This window comes from Lolium rigidum, chromosome 6 (genome assembly GCF_022539505.1).
Source record: "Lolium rigidum isolate FL_2022 chromosome 6, APGP_CSIRO_Lrig_0.1, whole genome shotgun sequence".
NCBI classification, from domain to species: domain Eukaryota; kingdom Viridiplantae; phylum Streptophyta; class Magnoliopsida; order Poales; family Poaceae; genus Lolium; species Lolium rigidum.
Genome location: NC_061513.1, coordinates 84,642,261 through 84,663,155, shown reverse-complemented (window position 1 = coordinate 84,663,155; position 20,895 = coordinate 84,642,261). Strand labels below are relative to the sequence as shown.

General features: G+C 43.4%; 3 protein-coding genes across 3 annotated transcripts; 2 read left to right on the top strand and 1 right to left on the bottom strand.

The window, feature by feature from the left end:
- The first annotated feature begins 5,264 nt into the window (after positions 1–5,264).
- Positions 5,265–9,174, top strand: LOC124663453 (putative E3 ubiquitin-protein ligase RING1a). The gene is made up of 8 exons (XM_047201151.1): positions 5,265–5,536; positions 6,953–7,034; positions 7,167–7,287; positions 7,381–7,422; positions 7,529–8,065; positions 8,437–8,544; positions 8,636–8,833; positions 8,937–9,174. Exons 1-8 carry the CDS (start codon positions 5,410–5,412, stop codon positions 8,967–8,969), a joined length of 1,248 nt encoding a protein of 415 aa, XP_047057107.1. The 5' UTR covers positions 5,265–5,409; the 3' UTR covers positions 8,970–9,174.
- A 3,991-nt stretch (positions 9,175–13,165) lies between these two features.
- Positions 13,166–15,887, top strand: LOC124666194 (phosphatidylglycerophosphate phosphatase 1, chloroplastic/mitochondrial-like). The gene is made up of 5 exons (XM_047203541.1): positions 13,166–13,654; positions 13,749–13,829; positions 14,264–14,337; positions 14,424–14,531; positions 15,525–15,887. The coding sequence occupies exons 1-5, from the start codon at positions 13,222–13,224 to the stop codon at positions 15,660–15,662; spliced, it is 834 nt and encodes a 277-aa protein (XP_047059497.1). The 5' UTR covers positions 13,166–13,221; the 3' UTR covers positions 15,663–15,887.
- A 327-nt stretch (positions 15,888–16,214) lies between these two features.
- LOC124666193 (3-hydroxybutyryl-CoA dehydrogenase-like) lies at positions 16,215–19,337 on the bottom strand. The gene is made up of 4 exons (XM_047203539.1): positions 19,089–19,337; positions 18,754–18,975; positions 18,128–18,240; positions 16,215–16,903 (listed from the first exon to the last, which is right to left on the bottom strand). The coding sequence occupies exons 1-4, from the start codon at positions 19,296–19,298 to the stop codon at positions 16,534–16,536; spliced, it is 915 nt and encodes a 304-aa protein (XP_047059495.1). The 5' UTR covers positions 19,299–19,337; the 3' UTR covers positions 16,215–16,533.
- Positions 19,338–20,895: the final 1,558 nt, after the last annotated feature.

Here is a 20,895-nt window from a genome sequence, read left to right as displayed (position 1 = left end):
TGCAACCATAGCACCTGGCCTGTAACTCTATGTATCGATAACATTCCTCCTTGGTTGTGCATGAAGCGGAAGTTCATTATGATGTCAGTTCCCATCCAAGACACGAAGCAACCTGGCAACGACATTGATGTGTACCTAAAGCCATTAGTTGAAGAATTTTTACAGTTGCGGGGCAAAAAACGTGTACGTGTGTGAGATGAGCACAAACATGAGCTATTTGACCTACGAGCGTTGCTTTTCGTAACCATCAATGATTGACCTGCTCTTAGTAACCTTTCAGAACAAACAAACAAGTGATACAATGCATGCACGCACTGTTTAGCTGATACTGAAAGTGTATATTTGGGTAAATGTAAGAATGTTGTGTACATTGTGCATCGTCAATTTCTTCCGAAGAATCATGTCGCAAGAAAGAATGGCAAGCATTTCAAAGGTGAGACGGATCACCGAAATAAGCCAATCCACCGTACTGGTGATGATGTATTTGGTAGTTTGCACTTTCATTCCGTCCTTTTTCTGTTTCAATCTATGTGGTTTTTACGAAACATGATGAAATGACGAAACATAATGAAATAAGTCAACACGGATTGTAAAGCATGATACCAATGGATTAGACATGCACGCCAGATTCACCGCTCTTAAGATATTGGCCAATATCATGTTTGTAAACCCTAACCCTAGTTAGCCCTCCACTAAGAGACAACTGGACCAACTAGCCACTAGCACTTCCAATTCATGATTGGACATAGCAACAATATCTCAATTCTCAAATCATCTACTCCTTCTATCCTCCAGGAAATTTATCTGAAGTTTGTTAAATTTTGAATGTATCAAGATGCTATTTAGTGTCTAGGTAAATTTGAATCTAGCAAATTTTAGACAACTTTCTGGGACGGAGGGAGTAGAAAAATGATCTCATTTCACCCATATGAATGTACGCATGCACATCCTACCCTATGAGCATCTTCGAGAGACTATTCATGAACTTGATCCGACGGGTTTTCAGATTGACGAAGCAGACACCTCGCTATCGACGGAAACGCCGCCTCTAACTGAAAAATATTCCGTCTTTATGGGGGTGGCACTGCCCTCCTAAACATCGAAATTCTTAAAAACTTCGACGAAAATGTACTGGGGATGCACCTTGTGACGGATTACCGTTCTTGCCGTTCAATTTTTTTGGAACTATACCTACTTCAGTTCATCTAGTTCTCAACCCTACATCAAAGTGGGGTACCAAACTACTCGACACGAGTTCAAGACACTACGGCTACGCGAATTCAGAAAAACGGCTCTCGTATATCTCGGCGAAGACGGCAGGTGTGCCGCGCGCCGGCTAGCAAGTCCCGTGCGCCGTCCGCTTCTTCCTTGGCCCCTTCTTCGCTGGCCCTCGCGCGATCGTCAAATCCGGTCAGGCCACACGCACGCTACAAATGCATCCCTCAGACCTGCCCTGACCCTCCTCCTCTTCCTCTCCCTCCCTGACCCTCTCCACGAAACCACCACCCGCTCCCCCCAACGCGCGCCCAGGGAAAGCCGCCGCGCGGCCGCGGAGCCCAGGCCGGAGGGCGGAATGGCCGCCCGGAAGCTCCCGCTCCCGCCGCCCGCCTCCGACGACGACTCGCACGGCCACGTCCGGGTCCGCCGCGCCGCCACCACCCGCGGCGGAGGCGCGGCCTCGCATGGGTCGTCGGACGGCGAACTCTTTGCGCGTATGGTGAGGCCGCCCCCGCGGGCGACGCGCTACGGCGGTAAGACGAAGGGCGCCGACATCTCTGTCTCTCGATGCACGCGCGCGGGCATCGCGTTCGGTGCCATGGGGCTGTGGGTATCTCTAAGTGGCCTCGTCCGTGCTTGATTGGTTGCGCAGATCCCGACGCGGATGGTGGGCGTGGAGGAGGAGACGGAAGCGGCAACGGCAGCGAGTCGTCTCTGAGCGCCGGCGACGAGGACGAGGACGGGTATGCCTTCCCCGCCCCTGCCCCTGTCCTCCCTGCTCTCTTCTCCTTTGCTGGGTCGTGCCCGTCAAGGCGATCCGATCGATCTCCTTGCTGCTTCATGTCTCGTGCAGTCGTGGGCTAGCCTAGCTCCATTATGCTGCTGTTGTGGCTCTGGCCAACGGCGAGATACATGGCCGAGCTGGTGAGCTCAGCAGTGTCTCAGGGTGAGTGGCGCTATACAAGTATACAACCGCGGTGATCGATGATTGCGTCGTTCCAATTTGTCCGTGGTCTTTGGTAGAGCTGACTATCCTAGCATCATCCTCACGAGATTTTGATCCTAGCATAAACATATTGAACGCATGAAGTATAGTATGCATGCCTTCGCCGTTATGCCTGTAGCCACACCGGCGGCGTGTCGCTCCTTGTCCTTGACAGCTGCTGCTGTTGTTGTGGTGTCATGATGTAGCCGCTGACTTCACATCTCCTGCGACCTGCGTTCGGTCATCTCTTAAAACAGCCATAGAGCTGTTGAATGCAAGATCCGCTTGGTGTTTCCTCGAGTCACTGATTAATTTGTTGATTACGGCAGTACTGCTGTTAGGAGTTCCTAGTTCATGGCTTATTTTTTATCTTTTCTAGTTCATGGCTTCTGTTAGGACTAGCTTTTAGAGTATGGACTTTTGCTATGAATCCATACATTATTTCTCTTTTATCATGATAGAATCGTCGTCCCTATCATAGTTTCGGCTACTTTTTACGAGAAAAACACTTACGAATCAGGCAATGACAATTTGCAACTTCAGAAGCTAATGGCATATCGCTGTCGCTTCGCTTGTCAGACCTTCTGACACTGGCTTAGTAATCTGATGAGTTGCAATAAGAATCTACTGCTTAGCCCGTGACGTACTCAGCAGTCAGCACTGGATATATAATCCCGGAGTTTCAACGTCATTCGGAGTAGAAAGTCAAGCACAATTAAGTATAGCAGTGTTCCTCTTATAACCTATACGGCTAGACTGTTTCTTCCATCCCAATAGCATTGCATCTTTGATCTTTCAGTTCCGCTTCATATTTTTTAGAAGAACTAGATGTCCTGTGGTTCAGTTTTATATTTCTAGAAGATCATTTTCGATAAGAAGTGTGTTCACTTATATTTTTGAATTCCTGGTTCTGTACTACATGATGTTGTGATAAACTCTTTTTAGAGGGAAGCATGATGAAGTGCTGAACCAGAAGCCACACTACATATATAATTCTATTGACAGTGTATAGTTACCTCCCCTGAGCCCTGGCTAGTGTTTGTTCTCTCAGTAGCTTATATTGTGAGAAGATTGTTTCATGTTGCGGTATCGAATCAAGAAATGCCGCCCCCTGTTTCTAGCTAGGCTTCCTTGTCTGAAAAAACACAAGTTAAAACGCTACACTCTTCCTCATATTCTGTGGCTAGCAAACTCTGTTGCTTTGTCTGTCCCATCTTGAATATGCGTTGGTTCTACGAGCTGAAGGACAGATATCAGCTTGTCAACGGGTCGTCGAAGTTCAGCTTGATTGATCTGCGTTCACGCGTGTCCGTCTTGTTCGTTGATCCACCCATATACCAGATCGAGCCGCCGGCATGGAAGTACGGCCGCCCTCCGCTTTGCCCCCACGCAGCTGCAACAATCAGAGCCACGCCGGCGAACCACGCCGGCGAAGCACGGCGGCCTGCATGTCATCGCGTCGCTCGCTGCCGGCCTCGCTCCTGATCTCTCACGCGATTCCTCGAGACGAAGCAGCCACTAGCCAGGAGATAGATATACACGACCGGGACGACCGAGCACGACACAAACACGCATCGAGCTCCTTATTTATTTCCGCAAGTCCTCCTCTCTCTTTCTCCGCCCCCTGCAGCCTCCCTTCCATCCCGGCTCCCGCACCCACCTGGCCACCTCCTCCAGTCGTCCTCCCCGTCGGCCACCACATCCCTCCGCTCCTCCCCTCTCGCGGGGCCGCCTCGCCGGAATCGGAGGGCCGGGATCCTACGCCAGAATGCCCTCGCAGAAGCGCCAGCACCCTTCGCCGTCCTCCAAACACCGCGACCACGTGGAGGCTAACGGGACGGGGGATGCTCCCTCAACCGGCGGCGGAGGGGGAGGGCTCCATCTGGTGCCGGGCGGAGGCGCCGCCAATCGGGCCACCGACCCGCAGCCGCAGCGCGTAGGCGGTGAGCATCGAGACCTCTCGTATCGTATCTCGCAATCTTCTGCTGCTCTGCATGTTTCGGTGTGAGTATCGCTAAGAAGCATGTGTGTCCTATTTCTTATGGGTCTGGCAGATTCAGGAAGCCCCAAACGCGGCGGAGGCGGCGGCGCGTCCAGCGACAGCGAATCGTCGCAGAGCGACGGCGATATGGACGAGTGAGTCTTCCTCTTCCCTTCTCCCCTCAGGCCTCTCCCGGCGCCAGCCCTATCCCGGCCTTCCGGTATCGTGGATCCCGTGTGGCTTTCTACGCGATTTGTCGGTTGCCCTGCCATGCTCCGTGTCCTCGAGTCCTACCCCGCTTCCTCCTATCCTATTCCCACCCACCCGCGCCGGTGAATCTGCGAGGTGACTGGTGGGCTCGGTTAGCTGCCTGCTAGACTCTCGGAGCAGCGATTCTGGTCGCTTCGTTCGTATGATCAGTTCGTCAACCAACAGTCTTGCATCCTATTTCTTCGAGCTATGCGAACGATCTCTTTGATGGTGTATGCATGCTTCCATCATACTGGAAGCGGGAAGCCACGCCATAGCCATGACGGAGATTACCGGGAATAATATTCGGGCTCAGCCTAGACACCCAGCTGTGCAAGCTACCTGTCTGTGCTACATTCTTATGCTGGACTGGGGTCACCACTTGCATCTGAAGCCTAAGCTGCTCTGTTTGTCTCATCATTCTTGCTCTACATTCGCTATTCCGTTGCTGTTTATTCGGCGGCTGTGTGTTTATAAGTTCTCACAGCTTGTGACCAGCGTATATTCGGGACTCTTTCCTTAGCTGGTCTAGACAATTTCCGTTGATGTTACCTTACTACTTTAGTCAGGTGTCCTAACGTTGTGTACTATAGCAGCTTTGGGTGTTCTAACTCTGTTTTTCTTACACCACAACAGACTTTCTTTTTTCCAATGGAATTTTCCTACTAGTTCTTCCACACACAACACATAGCACTTCGGTAACATGCTCTTCAACCAGTAGCCTTATAGAAGATGCAAATGCTGTGGAAATCTATAAGGTGCAATGTTGGAGATCAGGGTTGGTCTTAAGACCACATTTTGTATTATTTTATTCAGATGTCTTATGGATCTATGTCATTGCCACATGACTCTGTAGGCAAAGCTCCTGCAGGTTATATGATATTATTTGGTGTTAAGTTTGTAGTCAGCTCTATTTTGAAGCTAATGCTACTGCTTTATATCGAACTGTTCAACCAAACCTCAGATCATAAGGCTGATGTATGCTGAAAGGTTTGATGTTAATCTCACGCAGCTTGAAGCTTACATGAACTGTTTTCTCCACAGGTTTATACTAGTGAAATTAGCTGAAATACGGAAGGAAGTCCAGTGCCCTATTTGTTTAGGTATGTATACATGTTGCCATTTTGCTTAGGGAGTAGGATTCCATATTGCTTTTCTGAATGTTAACATGGAAGCTCCTGAACATGCTAATGTACATATGCCTTATGTCTACATACATATTTAAACATTTTTTTTATCACTGCATAATAACCTAGCCTATTCAGTAGCCCACCTGTTTCATTTGTGCCACTGCGTATATTATATTTCCCTCTAATATTTGTTGCCTTCTGATCGTCAGTGTATCTTTGATAATCTTCTGGGCATCAATTAGTTGTCTCGTCTGTTTTGCCTTACATATGCAAGTTTAAGGGTAGTTGTAATAGTTTTTTTTTTATACTGTGTAATTACATAGCACAGCTAAGTTGAAACCACAGTCTGCATCGTAAGGACTTTCCAGTTTTGCTTCCTTCGTAGGTGAAGGCTTCTACATCGAAGGAACTATAGTTGTACATTGAATTGTCGATACTAGTTACCTGTTCAGGAGAAACTAATCCTGAACCTTTCTTTAGTATTATTGTATGATCGTTCTTCTACCATGCATAATTGTTTTACATGGGCTGTACCAAATGTATATCTTATTGTTTGACTGAATCAGTGCCACTTTCTGTCGAGTAGCATTTTTCTAAGCACCATGCCTACACCCCACACATCTTTTAGAGACTTTCAGTGAACAATTATTTTTTGAAAATAAATATCTACACCATGTAGTACAAAAGTTATATTGACCTGAAATATTTGAGATTAATATGTTGTGCTATTTGAGAGATACAAAAAAGATAAATTTTTAAGAATCTTGTATTCACATATATTTGCTACTATTTGTTATTTTTGTGTAGGCCATGTACTATAGGTTTTTCTCTGAATTTTTTTGTGTAACATAGTACTGCACTCATCCCTTTTTGTAGTTTTTTTGTTTTTATTTACTTTTTTTATTTACTATTTTTCAAAAAAATTCAAAAGTTAGTGAGGGAATGATGGTGTAGGAGTCATGGGACTCATGGTGCTCACTCGCAACTTTTCCCTTTCTCATGCTGATGGTATTATTTCCTATATTCTGTAGTGTGCCTCTTCTTGTTCAGAGTCAGTCCATCTCTAATTTCTCTAGTATACGTTATGCAGTCTAGCTTCCTGTGTTACATCTGATGGCATAACTTCCTACCTGGGTACAAATCTTTGATGCAGTTGATGTCCCTTTTCATTTTACAAAAGTTTGCAAAGTAGTTTTTTTATCAGAGTTTAATACAAATTTAGTGTGTTGGATAAAAATTATAAAGAAATATAAGTGAAAATATTATAGTCACTTGCTACACCTTATATTGCTCGCGTTTACTAAGTTTATAGTAGTGCTGTTCTACATATGTAATGTTCCATTCGATGAAGATATGACAGACACCAAATTTTGTCCTTCAAATTTACAGGCATTATCCGGAAGACAAGAACAGTTATGGAATGTTTGCACCGTTTCTGCCGGGATTGCATTGATAAATCTATGCGGCTAGGGTATGATGCCAAACATATTTTTTTCTACAAGCTTGTCATGTTATTAATTTTCACAATGGGAAATTCACAAACTAATTCTGTGCTGCAAGTTATGAAAAAAAGCATATTTGACAGTACAAACTGGTTTTGCAGAAATAATGAGTGCCCAGCATGCCGCACTCATTGTGCGAGCAGACGTTCATTGAGGGATGATCCTAATTACGATGCATTGATTGCAACCTTGTACCCAGATATTGATAAGTACGAGGAAGAGGTGATGCCTATGTTACACTGTCAGCGTTTAGTTTATCTTATTTAGCCCCATTTAGCTCTTCTCGCCATGCTTCTCATATACTTGAGGCTTCAGGAATTTGCTTTCAGTGAAGAGGAGAAGACTCGGAACAAGAAGGTAATCTTATCTGCTGGGTAATAAGTAATAATCAAGGAACATACTCATGCAAAGTTTAGCTTCCTTTTCATTATTATTTTTCATCAATATCATTTTTTCATGGAAGATTCAAGCAACCATTGAAGAAACGGTTCGAAAACAGTCAGAGGCCATGGGTAAGAAAAGTTCCACAGCAAAAGCCACTGCCAATGCTTTTGCAAGGAAGTACAGGAGAAATGTGCGAACACGTGGGAGAGGTAGAACTGTTGCTCGTGATATTGTCCATGCTGTCTCAGATGATGAGGGTAGAAAAGAAGTAAATTCTAATGATGCCAGCAAAGACCCGTCTTCTGCTGATAACCACTCTCCAGATTTAAAGCAGAAAAGAGGTAGAAAGAGGCCTGCACCACTACCTTCTCCTGTTAGAACCATGGGTATTGCCACTAGTGACCATGGATCTGAGGAGAATGATGAACTAGTATCTGTAAAAGAAAATTTCACCACCTCTCCATTGCGGGGAGAGATGCTCGCATGGGGAAAAAATGGTACGCGAAGCCAAACTCGATATGGCAATGTTGGCGGCTTAAATGGCAGGCTTGGAAAGAGCGGACGTGTTGCGAAGTTAGTGGAGCACCTGCGTACAACTGATGAAATGGATAAAGAGGTACTTCTGGAGCATGCACATTATATCAATTCTGTATTTTTTTAGCATAAAATTATTTATAATCAAGAAATTACTGATAAACTGAACTTGTTGCAAAAGGATTACTTCAAAGAGGGTCAAAATCATACGTTTCCGTACTCAGGCATCATGTTTGGTAGTATTGCTAGCCTTTTCTGCATAGTAAGATGCATTCATGGGCAATGTATTCCTCTGATATATGTATCTTCTCTTGTTCCAGTAGTTTTGCCAGATAGGTCTGTATGAACTAACAGAACTCAACTGGAACGTATAAAGAAGCCTGTGCTACATTGGTTGTAGATCTACTTTATTTTTAATTTAGACTTGAGGGCGTTCATACTATTTCCTTGCAGTTCAACTTGTATCTTGTTCTCCTTCCTCTTGATGGACAAACAACACCTAAATTGGAAAAGCCCTATCTAAGTTGTCAACCAACTGTATCCATTCGACATCTTGTACAGGTGATTGCTTCCCTCTGTCAGTCTTCTCTTTTTGGACTATTGTAGTTTATGTGGTCCAAATCAAATAACCAGATTATTTTTATGCTCTTAGCTCATTGCTCTCCAGTTGTCTCGCCAAGTTGAAGAACTTGAGATATACATAAGGATGGACCTCCACAGAAGAGGTGTTGCGACGGACTCAAGTTCTGCTGAGACAAAACTGCGGCTACTTGATGGCTTGGAAAGATTGAGAGAAGATAAACTTCTTTCTGATCTTCACCCTTCATTTGCCTCTGGTCGCAATGATCTGGTAAGAACCAACCATGAACCAAGTTTAGCGTCGTATATGCTTGTTCCTTGTTGTGCTATCTGATAAGATTACATTTTCCTTAACTTCAATTGCCACATGACAGGAATTGTTATATGCTTTGAAAACTCAAGACTAGATCAATTTAGTGGCTTGACTCACTGCGGGAATTACGTTGGATCTTCTTCTGGATACGTAAAAAGCAGTGGGAATGTGCTAAATGGGAAAATCTTTCTTTTTCTCATGTGTTCTTGTTTAGATTTGTATATTGTCTTTGTAATATATAGATAGATCTTCATGTGTTAATTCGTTGGGTTGATAATATCATTGATAGTTTTAAATTAGTAAATTAAGATGTGTATTATTAGTTTCTTACCGAGTCATATCATTTATACCACCTAGTGGGATCATCTGTTGTTTTTCTGGTTCAGCGCTCTTCTATCTACCTATATCTTCAGTCTGCTACTATACTTTCACCCAGTGGCGAACACAAGTTACTGATTGACAGATCTGCGGCTTACAGCATATCTAACTAGTGCCCTATAAGTTATGCATCACCAAAAAATTGGAATTTAGGTGACATGTGCAGTTTTTGGTTTACGAGATGATGCAAAATAAGGCATGGCTGCCACACAACCACCTTTACAATTGCATACATTTATGAAACAAATGAAACTTGGTCTACAAATAGTTCAACAAGTAGCACACGAATCATCACACAAACAACATCAAGTTCATCACATAAAACATGACATATATATACACCTAGTCGTTTTGTTGGTCATTCCACCTCCACCACTTCTCAATGAGATCCCTTTGAAGATAATCGTGCACACCCGAATCTCAAATGTTATGGTACGCATCAAGAAAGCTCGGGACTCGGTCTCCACCTCTATGATGGCCACACAGATTGGCACTTCAAGTCTTATTTGTCATATACCTCATTCCTGCCATGCTTATCTTAATGTTCATGTTATGCATGATTACGCAAGCATTCATGATATATCAATGGATCTCTTGATCTTGAAGTCTAGCCGGTGATCTCACAATAGCAAATTAGACTCGCAAAATCCAAAATGTTTGTTCCATGTTTTCCTAGCCGCCGCTTGAGCATTATGGAATCGGAGTTATTTCTTACCATGGAGGCTTTGAAGTGGATTCACAAATATAACACGCTTCAGATAGATGCCATCCGCAAAGTAGTATCCTATGTGGTAGGTACGGCCACTTGCTTGAAACTCCATCGTGACTCACCATTAGCTAAAAAAAGGTGAGCATTAGAGAGCATTGATGCCATTGCAAGAACCGGACATTCAAACAAAGCATGCCATATCCATGTCTCATATATTGGCCACTGCCTCAATTATGATAGTTGAATCCTTCTTGTCCCATCTAAATTATCCATGCCATGTTGCAGGACAGTTCTTCCACCTCCAATACATGCAATTAATGAAACCGAACATACCTAAAAAAAAGCCCAAGTGTTGCACTCTTCTCCAATAGCCGAGCCATGTCTTGAGCATTGGGTGCTCTCAAGAACTCAGGCTCACACACTACAACCACCGCCACTACAAAGCGTGTCGCACACTTGATGCTATGCCTCTCGCACATTGCCGAGTGATCATCAACAAGATCTGTCAGAATAATTTATGCCATCACGTGAAATGTGGCAATCACCTTTTGGGAGGTGCTATTCCCTAGCTCTCTGGCGCAACTCCTCGTCTGTTCGAAGGACCAATCATGGAACTTGACACACTATGCAATGCGCTTGAACAAACTGAGAGTCATCCGGAATCGGCGACGAAAATATCTCGGGTACACCGGATGCTCAAGGAAGTAGTCAGACATGAGCTTGTTGTCCGCATCATTTCTTCATCATTGAATAACCTCACGGGCTGACGCGGCCATCCGGAGTGGCGGAGGAGTGGCTGAGGGGGTGGTGGAGCCAGGCGACACCCACTGACAATCGCGTGACTCGATTTGGTCACCAGCGACGTTCTTGGGAGGGTGGCGGACGCGTGACGGGAGGGTGAAATGAATGTCCAGGCTAGCAGTTGGTTGTGCACGCGCAACCTAGATTTGTTTTGCACCACCTGTTTGGTGATGTATATTTATATCACATAGAGGGAAAACTTTAGGTCACATATATCTACAGGTCACCTGTTGGACTTTTTTTTTCTCCAAATAATGCAAAATTTATTTCTTTACAACACCATCTGTATTCTAGAGGTACCCTTACGACTTCTCTGTTAGGCGTATGATAAACTAGCTCCCTTGCCTTCAACGAGGCTTTTGTGACTGCATGCGGAATATCTTTAGCAACCGACATCGAATTGAAGGAGTTAAAGAGACGGCATGTTCATCATGGCCTTTTTTATAATAAAGGTATAAGTTAGCATCATGTAGATACAATTCATACACATCGGTACAAAAAAAGCACAATACAAATATGTAGCTAACTCGTAGCAACGCGATGGAGCTTGTCCATGTAAGATAAAAATATGCTCACCGCCTACTACAACTGTCGTAAACAGATCTCTCTATATGTTGGAGAGAGGATACAAACACAACACATGGAGACATAGGTAAATGACCTGCAAAGAAATAAAATTTGTAAATCATATTATATTATTTCTCCGTAGCTAAAGAGACTAATGTTTTCACCGATGAGAATTCTATACGCATGATCTATTCCAGGTAACGAGTTGCAAATGTTTGCAACACTACGTGGCAGCTGAAAAATAAGTGCTTAATTATCTCATCATGATGACAAAACTGCACGGCAAAGTTCTATGTTAATTGTGATTGCTAGGTTATCCTTGGAAAGGATAACACTTTTGCGGAGATACCACAAGAAAGTTTTAGTTTGACAATACCTTCATTTTCCAGATACTTCGGTTATTATCAGCTAACAATTTCGAATGAGCCAGTGCTCTGTACACCCTCATGTAGCTTCCAACGAAATAGGTCATTTCCTTGCAATAATTGAACAACCACCAACTATCCAAGAAATGTTCCATGTTGCAAGCCTGGATCAACTAAATCTCGCATGAATGTCACATTGGTAGAAATTCTCCAAAACTATGGTGACTGTGTCGCTCTTGTGGCGGATGATATTGTATAGGGGATATTGTTTCAAGAGAGTTTTTTCCTAGACTTTTATCCTCCCAGAATATGGTTTCTGGGCTAACTTAATAGTAAATGATTTAAAGTTAAAGAAAGGTTTCTTCGTGGTCATTAGACCATCTTATAAGCACGAGTACCGTGGTTTCTAATACACCTGAGACACCGCCTTTGATCCTATATACATTCTTCTTAGTCGAAAATTCAATTCGGCTCACGATGCATATGCTTTCTCCACCCAAAAAATATATTTCTAATTGTCAAAAATTCTAACAATCTTTTTTCGCAAGGTCTAGATAAAAGCATACAACACATAAACATGCTACACATAATCAACATTTCATTGGAATTACATGAGAACATATTACACAATAACACTAGCAGTAAATGCAAAACCTGTCATATGGCCACAAAATTATTGATCTATCACTAAAACATGAACACCACCACCAAGAAGAAAAATCTACATAACTATCTTAGGTGTACCACATCACATCATCTACTCAGATCTACCGCATCCTCAAATATCTAAACTACCAACACTAGGGTTTGCTAATACTCACTGCCATCAAAGGAGCGGAGAAGGCAACGAACGACTCATAGAAGAGGAGGAAGATCGCTTGCCGCCGCCGTCCTACACTGTCTGGAGTAGATGGCATCGCTTATCTGATCATGAGTGAAGATTCTTCCCGGGATGAAGAGCTCGAGGGGGAGGGGGAATGGTGCGTGTGATTTGACGGTGAGCCTGAGCCAAAGGGTGGGGTCTAAAGACCTCGACCTATGCATCAAGTGATGTACACATCTTTTTTTTACCACCAAGTTTAAATAGGACTTGCAAATCGATACGAGGTAACATATTTTCTCCCGCTTTATTTTCGCGGGCGCGCGAGCTCCCGCAATCTCCACCCTCACACGAGCTCGGCGCAATCTCCCCCTTTTACACGCGTGGAACTTGGCTATGGAAAAAACCATGGATTCGGCCGTTTCTCTTCATACATCTGAAACATGCTTTAAGAACCGTGATGACCAAGATTTGATGTCGGCAAAAACAACCAAACTGCCTAAATTTGGCTCCCTAAAAACTGCATGAATTGTTTTGAAAACAAAAGAGGCCCAACCAAAGTAAACTCAGCTTGGAAGCAACTGCATCGCAGGGCTAGATTGGCAATATGTCGCCATCCCCAACTCCCAAGGGCCAAGGTATCCATCGGATCGTTCTCTCCCAGACGGGCACGCCCAGCGGCAGCAAGCATCTCGTCGCTGCTCTGATGCTAAGGCCGCCGCCGGCGCCACTTCTCCCTCCCGCTCCCCGCTCCTCCCCGCTTCCCGCCCCCAGAGCTGCAAACCCAAACACCGATCCACCTCCCGCCCCCTTCAGCGCCGCCAGAGCAACGCCCATGGGCGTGGCCGCGTCGTGGCCCCGTGCGCTGGGGCAGCGCTTCAACGCCGGCGGCGTGGCCGCGGTGGTGACCGTGGCGGCGTCGGAGCCGCGCCTTGCGCTGCCACACGTAGCGGTGCAGGACATCCGGTGGCTGGACTGGGCGGAGCTCCGTCGCGCGGGGTTCCGTGGCGTGGTGTTCGACAAGGACAACACCCTCACCGCGCCCTACGCGCCCGCGCTCTGGCCACTGCTCGCTGCCTCGTTTGACCAGTGCCGCGCGGCCTTTCCCGGCGCCATCGCCCTCTACAGCAACTCCGCAGGTCTGCCCTGGTCGAGTTGCGCTGCTCTTAGGAAGCCTAAAATTGGGGGAAACGTTTGCGTGATGATGGAATTGATGTGTTTGCCTGGATGCAGGCTTGAAGCAGTATGATCCGGATGGGGAGGATGCCAGTACGGTCGAGGCGGCAATCGACGGGGTTCATGTGATTAGACATGGTAAGTGCCCACGGACTCATAGCTGTAGAATTATTAGCTTCACAAACATCTGGATCACGTATGCCCTTGGTCCTGTCGTTGGTGAGCCTAGCACTACATGCAAATCAATCTGCTACCAGAAATGGGAGTTTGTGAACTGTGGAACTCTAATGCGATCTTCATGAAAACAAGTGAACTGAGCTAACCTTTCACCTGTTATGTACAATGGTAACTTAATTCAAGTTCATTTGGCATCAGTATTAGTTCAAAAGCTCCATTTTGTTAAGTATGAGTTACATCTCATGATACTGAAGCACTGAAATTATGTGTTGCAATTACTTGCATTTAGATGTTAAACGAGTTTGCGTTTCTATAACATCTTTTTTTCTTAGAATGTAATTTGACTTTTTGAGTGGAAATTTTTGAACTAATAACGATGCCTGTATTGATTACAGATGCTAAGAAGCCTGCTGGAGCAGCTAAGGAAATTGAGAGTTATTTTGGTTGTTCAGCTTCAGATCTTGTTTTGGTAGGAATGGCTATTATCAGCTCTGACCATTCTTACTCGACATTAAAATGTGTTCAGTTTGCTAATATTTTACCTACCTTTTCCAGGTTGGTGATAGATACTTTACTGATATTGTATATGGAAATAGGAATGGCTTTCTTACTGTATTAACAGAACCGTTGAGTTTTGCCGGTGAATCTTACATTGTCAAAAGGGTAAGACCTATGCTCTGTGTTTCTCCTATGAAATTAACAACATATCAGCAACCTTGAAAACAGAAAAATGAACAGTATACTAAAAAAAGAACGCACCATAGAGGCATAGATTGAGCATGATCTTTTTTCTGTTACTTGCCAGTCTGCTGTTTTCTTGTGGAAGGTTATACTTTCTAGTGATTTATCTATTGGAAGCGTTTCGATTATCGTGATATCGGTATCCATTGCCAGTTACTTGCACTCTCAAGCTTCTATCTTCCATATTAGCAGGAATCTAAACAACATTGCTCATGTCTGTGCTCATAAGGCGCTTAGACTTTCCATGTCTAAGCCTATTCTTAGTTGCTCCTCTTCAACTCATAGTCATGTAAATTGTCTTTCTCTTTCTACAGTTTCTCAGATAAACTTATCAGGTCTTGTAATTCATGTTGTAAACTGCCTATGAGTTGAATGAAATTGGCGCCTCCGGCGCCCCTCTTTGTTCAAAAAAAAAAAAAAACTAGAATGATTAATCGTGCGAGATTATTTTTCACAACTATGCTACTGGCTGTACTGTTTTGCCTGCCAGGGTGATGCGATAATCTTAAGGGATACAGGTACTACCTCTGATTGGTCAAACATTTCTAAGTTTGACCATCTATAAAGAAAGAATTAGTAATGGCAAAAATATCAAATAGATATTAACTTTTCTCATGTCCAAAACTTACATTTTGGATCAGAGGAAGTATGTGCTTATCAAATGTTGGGACCTTTTTAATGTGTAGCTATTGTTCATGTAATTCAACTTATGAGGAAAATCCACATTAGATGTTAGACCAAGGAACTTTATTGATGTTCTAGTTCAACCATTCTTCAAGTTTTGTGTGCTACGTTTCTTGTGGATGTGACTTGCTAACTGGATCTGGATGATCATGCTTCAAGCATATGACTTGCTTGTTTCTCATAGATATTTTGCATAGTCCCAAGATGGTTCTGACTTTGTTGCTTTATCAGGTTAGAAAATTGGAAGGATACATTACCAACTATTGGTACAAGAAAGGACACAGACCAATTAAGCACCAGTTGCTCCCTGATGTGAGAAGGATCGTGAAGTTTGATCCGTATGAAGACTCAATCTCACCTCGAACGTAGCAAATGCTATATGTTGTTATTCCATCTGACACTCGCCCGGCGAACTCATATGATCCAGTCTCCAGATATTTCTTGTTTCTTGTTGAGTTAAGATATAGAGATAATTATGAGTATGATGTGTGTGCGCGTGCCTGTGTTTCGGTTCAGTGACTTATTTTGGCACAAGGTCGTGATGCTTACAGGTGCTCAAGTATGTAAATTTCGTGATTGTTTTGGCAATCGATCAACATTAAGCGCATTTATTTTGCTGAACTGCTGGGCTTGAAGACTTGTTCGGTTGCTGCTGTACACGATCCAGCTATGCTAGTTCTCGCAGTAGTCAAATTCGTAGCTGATCTTGACGGATCATTGTAAGACTTAATCTCTGAAACTGCAGTGTAACCATATGTAAATTTCATCATTTTTACAGTCTTACTTACTCTCTTCAATTCACACAAAAAAGACACTTTCAAACATGTGCCTTCAGTCAAACTTTGATAGAAAATATTATTTTGAATATTCAGGATGGTAAACTAAAAAACCACATGTATAGATTTGTCACAAAAAGTGCTTTTGCATACTTATTTTTATTTGGGTGTTACATGTATACTAGAGTAGCCAATAGATTGAAGTTACATTTTGAAGGCCATGCCACGTCACTTTTAACATTAAGCTGTGGGATACAGGCAACTTCAATCCATGACCACTTAAAGATGCTATAAAACTAAGCCGAAACAACAGCTATTTAACAGTACTCCAGAGCCAAGCCTGCATAAGTCTGTGACTGATGGTGAGTGACTAGTATTCTTTTTGGACTTCTGTTTTCATTCACCACTGATGCACAAGGTACATACAAAGCTTCATTTCTCTGCTCAGCAGCCTATCGATATGTTCACAAAGATGACTTGGGTTTAATTGATGAAGAGCTTCTCCCGTATGAGTACACACCCTGTCCGCGCTTCTTTCCAAGTCGTCCGGCATCAACATATTGAACAAGAAGGGGACACGGACTGTACTTGTTATCTCCTAGCCCATTGTGAAGTACCCTAAGCACTGAGAGGCAAACATCTAACCCAATGAAGTCTGCAAGCTGAAGAGGACCCATTGGATGATTTGTGCCAAGCTTCATCCCTGTATCGATGTCCTCTTTGGTAGCTACTCCCGTATAAAGTGCCCAAAATGCCTCGTTAATCATCGGCATCAGGATGCGGTTCACAATGAAGCCAGGGTAATCTTGCGAACATATAACCACCTTTCCAATCCTAGGAAAAACAAAATCATTAGGCAGTTTCAAGGGCGTAAAATGTGGTTTACGCTTTAGAGACTGGCACTTCCAGTCTGATTTGAGTTTCTTTAACTAGCTGCCCACTATCTATGAAAGAAGAATCAACTTCGTGCTTAGGTAGGAAGCAATACAAAAAACATGTTGGCAACATCCAGTTCTAAATTGACAATTCAAGTAAAATCCTGCAACAGTTATATTGAACCTATTTTAATCTGAGTTGAAATATTGGGTTACCTGGTAAATACTACTCAACTCAGAATATAAAATTTATTTGAACTTTTAAGTATGGCAAGTTTGATGTGTTCTAACTTCTAGACAAATCCATTACCAATACTAGTATGTATACACATGCAATGCACATCTTATCATCATGGAATGGTTTTTGGTAAAGGAAGAAAATGCATAGAATTGATAATACATCCGTTCCAACGAATAAGGTTTTTTTTTCTAATAGTTAGACTATGTAAAATTTGATCAAATTTTTATATGAAAACATTGATATGTATAATTTAAAATCTACACCATAATATCATAGTTTTAGATCGTTTTGTAAAGAATTGATCAAACTTTACTTAGCTTGACTTTTTTTAAAGGCCTTATCCATTGGAACGGAAGGAGTATACTCAAGGTAAAAGAATATTAGAAATTAGTAAACAATCATCATTATTATTGATGTCCAATAAATAAATTTAGTTTAGAAAATTAGAAATTAGTAAGCAACCTGTATAATTGGGTGACACGGAGAAGACTTCAGAACAAAAAAAATTATGTACATGGTAGGACCCTTGTATATATTTTTTTACTTCGCACTCCCATCTCCTAGGCTAGCTCTATTGGGCTTAACAAATGGCGATATTGTTCTAGAACAACCTAGAGGCAGCTGTGGTCTACTGTTCACAGCGAATCCCAATGATCTCAGCCGCTAGATCTAGGAGACCGAGGGTTAGAATTGATACTCTAGTCTCATTTCAAAACTGGGGTACTACATTATATAGGGGTATAAATTAAGTTTTCTAGCACTCTAGTTCTGTGTGTCCCTAATCTCTGAACAACAACAACTGGTTACAGCTTACAGGTTTAGGTCCCACTTCAGAAGTCAGATATCTTTTTGGGTAAAGGTCCATCAAATATGTGCAGAAAAAGATAGCATTTAAACTATGCCTAGTAGGTTTACCAAGTGCAAAAGGAAGATTTCGTTTACCTTTCTGAAAAAGATTTAACTTGCGAAAAAACCTCTTCTGATGTATCAGCTCCTCGTATGATTTCAACCAACTTCATTATTGGAGGAGGGTTAAAGAAGTGCATACCTATTACCTGCATCATGGAAACCTCTTCAAGTCATGGGACTGATTTTTAAATCAGTATCATGGAGAAAAGCTCCAAAAACAAACGGGGCCATCTTTGCTGGGAAAACATATTTGAATGCGATGGACTAAGAAGACAAAAACAATAAAGACATGGAAATCAGAGGACTGAGAAAGCTAAGAAATTACAGGAGTGCCTTGACTACAGTTACACTACTAGAATATTTGGCATTCAGAAACTGCAAAATATTGAAGGTGCTTTTCTCTTCAGAGGCATGTCTTGAAGTTGTACAAACTACTTTTTGGTTCTTCAGATTATCGTATACACATATTTCACCTACATAACAGATGCGACAGATGCGAATATGTTCACCTACATAACAAATGGGGACACCATAGTTCACGAAATGCCGCTTGACATGCAATGGATAAGATCTATACTATACCACCATACGATGCCACATTTAGTCAGCTGAGAGAAGCAAACAGCTACTCTGCTGAGAGAAGCCTAGTTGGTGATCACCTGAGAGGGGCGGCTGGTAGCTGAGGCAAGCCGGGTTATAGAAATGGAGCTGGTATTTGACGCAAGAATAGCAGAGGGTTTGGTGATCTTATCCAGCTCCATGAACAGCTTCTTCTTGTCATCTTCCGACTCAACGATGGCCTCTATCACAAGATCCACACCCCGAAGCTCTTGCACATCGGAGACGCACTTTATCCGCTTGACGGAATCATCGCACGCAGCCTATGACCAAGGTGAAGTCAAAAATGTCAGCGAACAGGAATAGCGTCATCCTTAATTACTAAGCAACCAGGCCTAATTCGCGAAGGGCGACGAGGGGAGGTCAAAGCGCCCACCTGAGAGAGCTGCCCCTTGGCGACGAGGCGGCCGAGGGAGGAGGAGATGGAGGCGACGGCGCGCGAGAGGGCGGCGGGGTCGGAGTCGAGGAGGAACACGCTGCAGCCGGCGGTGGCGGCGAGCTGGGCGATGCCCGAGCCCATCTGGCCCGCGCCGATGACGCCAACAGCCGCGATCTGGCGGGTCGCCGGCGCCGCTTGCGTCCCCATGCTCGGCTTCGTCAGAGTTTGTTGGGATTATCTCTCAGTTCCGTGGCGTGCTCTGAGAGGGGATATTCCGCTCTCTGCTTCTATGCTTCTTCAGCCTTCTGCTGGCGTACTTTTCCAGCTGTGGGCAGCTTAGGCAAGTCCTTTTTTATTTGTTGCAAATATGCAATACTTTTTTTTTACTAGATGCATGCTTCATAACATCATGGTTTGTAGATTGCTGATATCGTACTTGCCGCACGATTGAATATGCAATGCTCCCATAGTTGCCCCTGTTTCTTCGGCTTGACTAATACCTTTTTCTTTTAGACCAGCATATATGATTGATCTGAATGTAGGGTTTACTGTTCGGTTCTGATCTCGGATTAAGATCATGCGATGATGGGCTACTCTACTCTGGAGTGCGGCGGCATGGTAGTTAGTTAGTTTGACACGCTGATTCGGCTATCCCTCACAAGTAATGCCTACGTTTTATACTCCAAATCAGATTGTCTTGTGAGGCATAAAACGGAGTAATATAAACCATTTTGGTGAATTATTTACCTGCTGGTTTGGCTATCTCGGGCAAGTACTACCTCTGTTTCATAATTATTATAAAACAGGGTGATATATCGGTTGTGCTGAAAGGCTGGACCCATTTTAAAATTACAAGCCAAAAGAGTTCGCATTTGGATGGGTATGGACGACAAGTCAATAGGAACGAGGATGCCTCTTTGTGGTGAAACGAACGAGGATGTTGAATTCATCTTTTCTTTTCTCGCGGCAAACTCATTTAAAAGGCGGAACTAGATTAATAATCACAATCGGTCTCACCAAAAGTGTCTTAATTTTGTTAAAGTTGAAATGTATCTACCTACTAGATATTGTCTAGATACATCCAAATCTTGATAAAGTTGAGGTAAATCTTGATAAAGTTGAGATATTTTTAGTGGGACGGAGGGGTAGATTCTTTTTTCACGGCAAACTCATTTTTGTGCTGAAGTGTAGAGGGGTTTTTTCACACGCCAAAACTGAGATATATTTTGTGGGACGGAGGGAGTAGATTCATCTTTTCTTTTCTCACGGCAAACTCATTTTTGTGCAGAAGTGTAGATGGTTTTTTTTTTCACACGCACAAGAGAGGGAGACACAGCCGGTATTACAACTCGACTCTCCGATGAACTAGGTACCAGCTCCCTTCGCCCATGTTGTTGCCCATTCCTGAGCCTCCACCTAAATTATGGGGAGTAGCTGGTAGACATTAGATCATCTCCAGCCGTTGCGGTTCTTTTGTCGAAATCCGGAGCTATTTAGCGCCGGATGGATGTAATTTTTTGCCTGAGGAGACCATTTTTCCAGTGGCGAGTTCAGAATGGATGATTTTTTTTTGACAAATAACGACGAATTAAGACAAAACAAGGCAAAATTCGTTGAAATATAAGCGAAATTTAAAGATATTTAACATATATATGCGAATTCGTACATATATATGCCGAATTCGTACATATATTTGAATTCGGTCAGATGAAAGCATAAACTAAAATTGAAAAACTATGTGCCGAGCCAGCGCCGGCGCCGACCCCGGCATCCCTAGGACGAGCACACTGGCGAGCGTGCGGCC

Coding starts and splice junctions, on each gene's coding strand:
- LOC124663453 (XM_047201151.1), top strand. CDS start 5,410: ATGTATGCTGAAAGGTTTGATGTTAATCTCACGCAGCTTGAAGCTTAC. Junction 7,423..7,528: donor AGAAGACTCGGAACAAGAAG/GTAATCTTATCT, acceptor TTTTCATGGAAG/ATTCAAGCAACCATTGAAGA. Junction 8,834..8,936: donor CCTCTGGTCGCAATGATCTG/GTAAGAACCAAC, acceptor GCCACATGACAG/GAATTGTTATATGCTTTGAA.
- LOC124666194 (XM_047203541.1), top strand. CDS start 13,222: ATGCTAAGGCCGCCGCCGGCGCCACTTCTCCCTCCCGCTCCCCGCTCC. Junction 13,830..14,263: donor GGTTCATGTGATTAGACATG/GTAAGTGCCCAC, acceptor TATTGATTACAG/ATGCTAAGAAGCCTGCTGGA. Junction 14,338..14,423: donor CAGCTTCAGATCTTGTTTTG/GTAGGAATGGCT, acceptor TACCTTTTCCAG/GTTGGTGATAGATACTTTAC.
- LOC124666193 (XM_047203539.1), bottom strand. CDS start 19,298: ATGGGGACGCAAGCGGCGCCGGCGACCCGCCAGATCGCGGCTGTTGGC. Junction 18,976..19,088: donor CCAAGGGGCAGCTCTCTCAG/GTGGGCGCTTTG, acceptor CCTTGGTCATAG/GCTGCGTGCGATGATTCCGT. Junction 16,904..18,127: donor GTTAAATCTTTTTCAGAAAG/GTAAACGAAATC, acceptor TGTTTTTCCTAG/GATTGGAAAGGTGGTTATAT.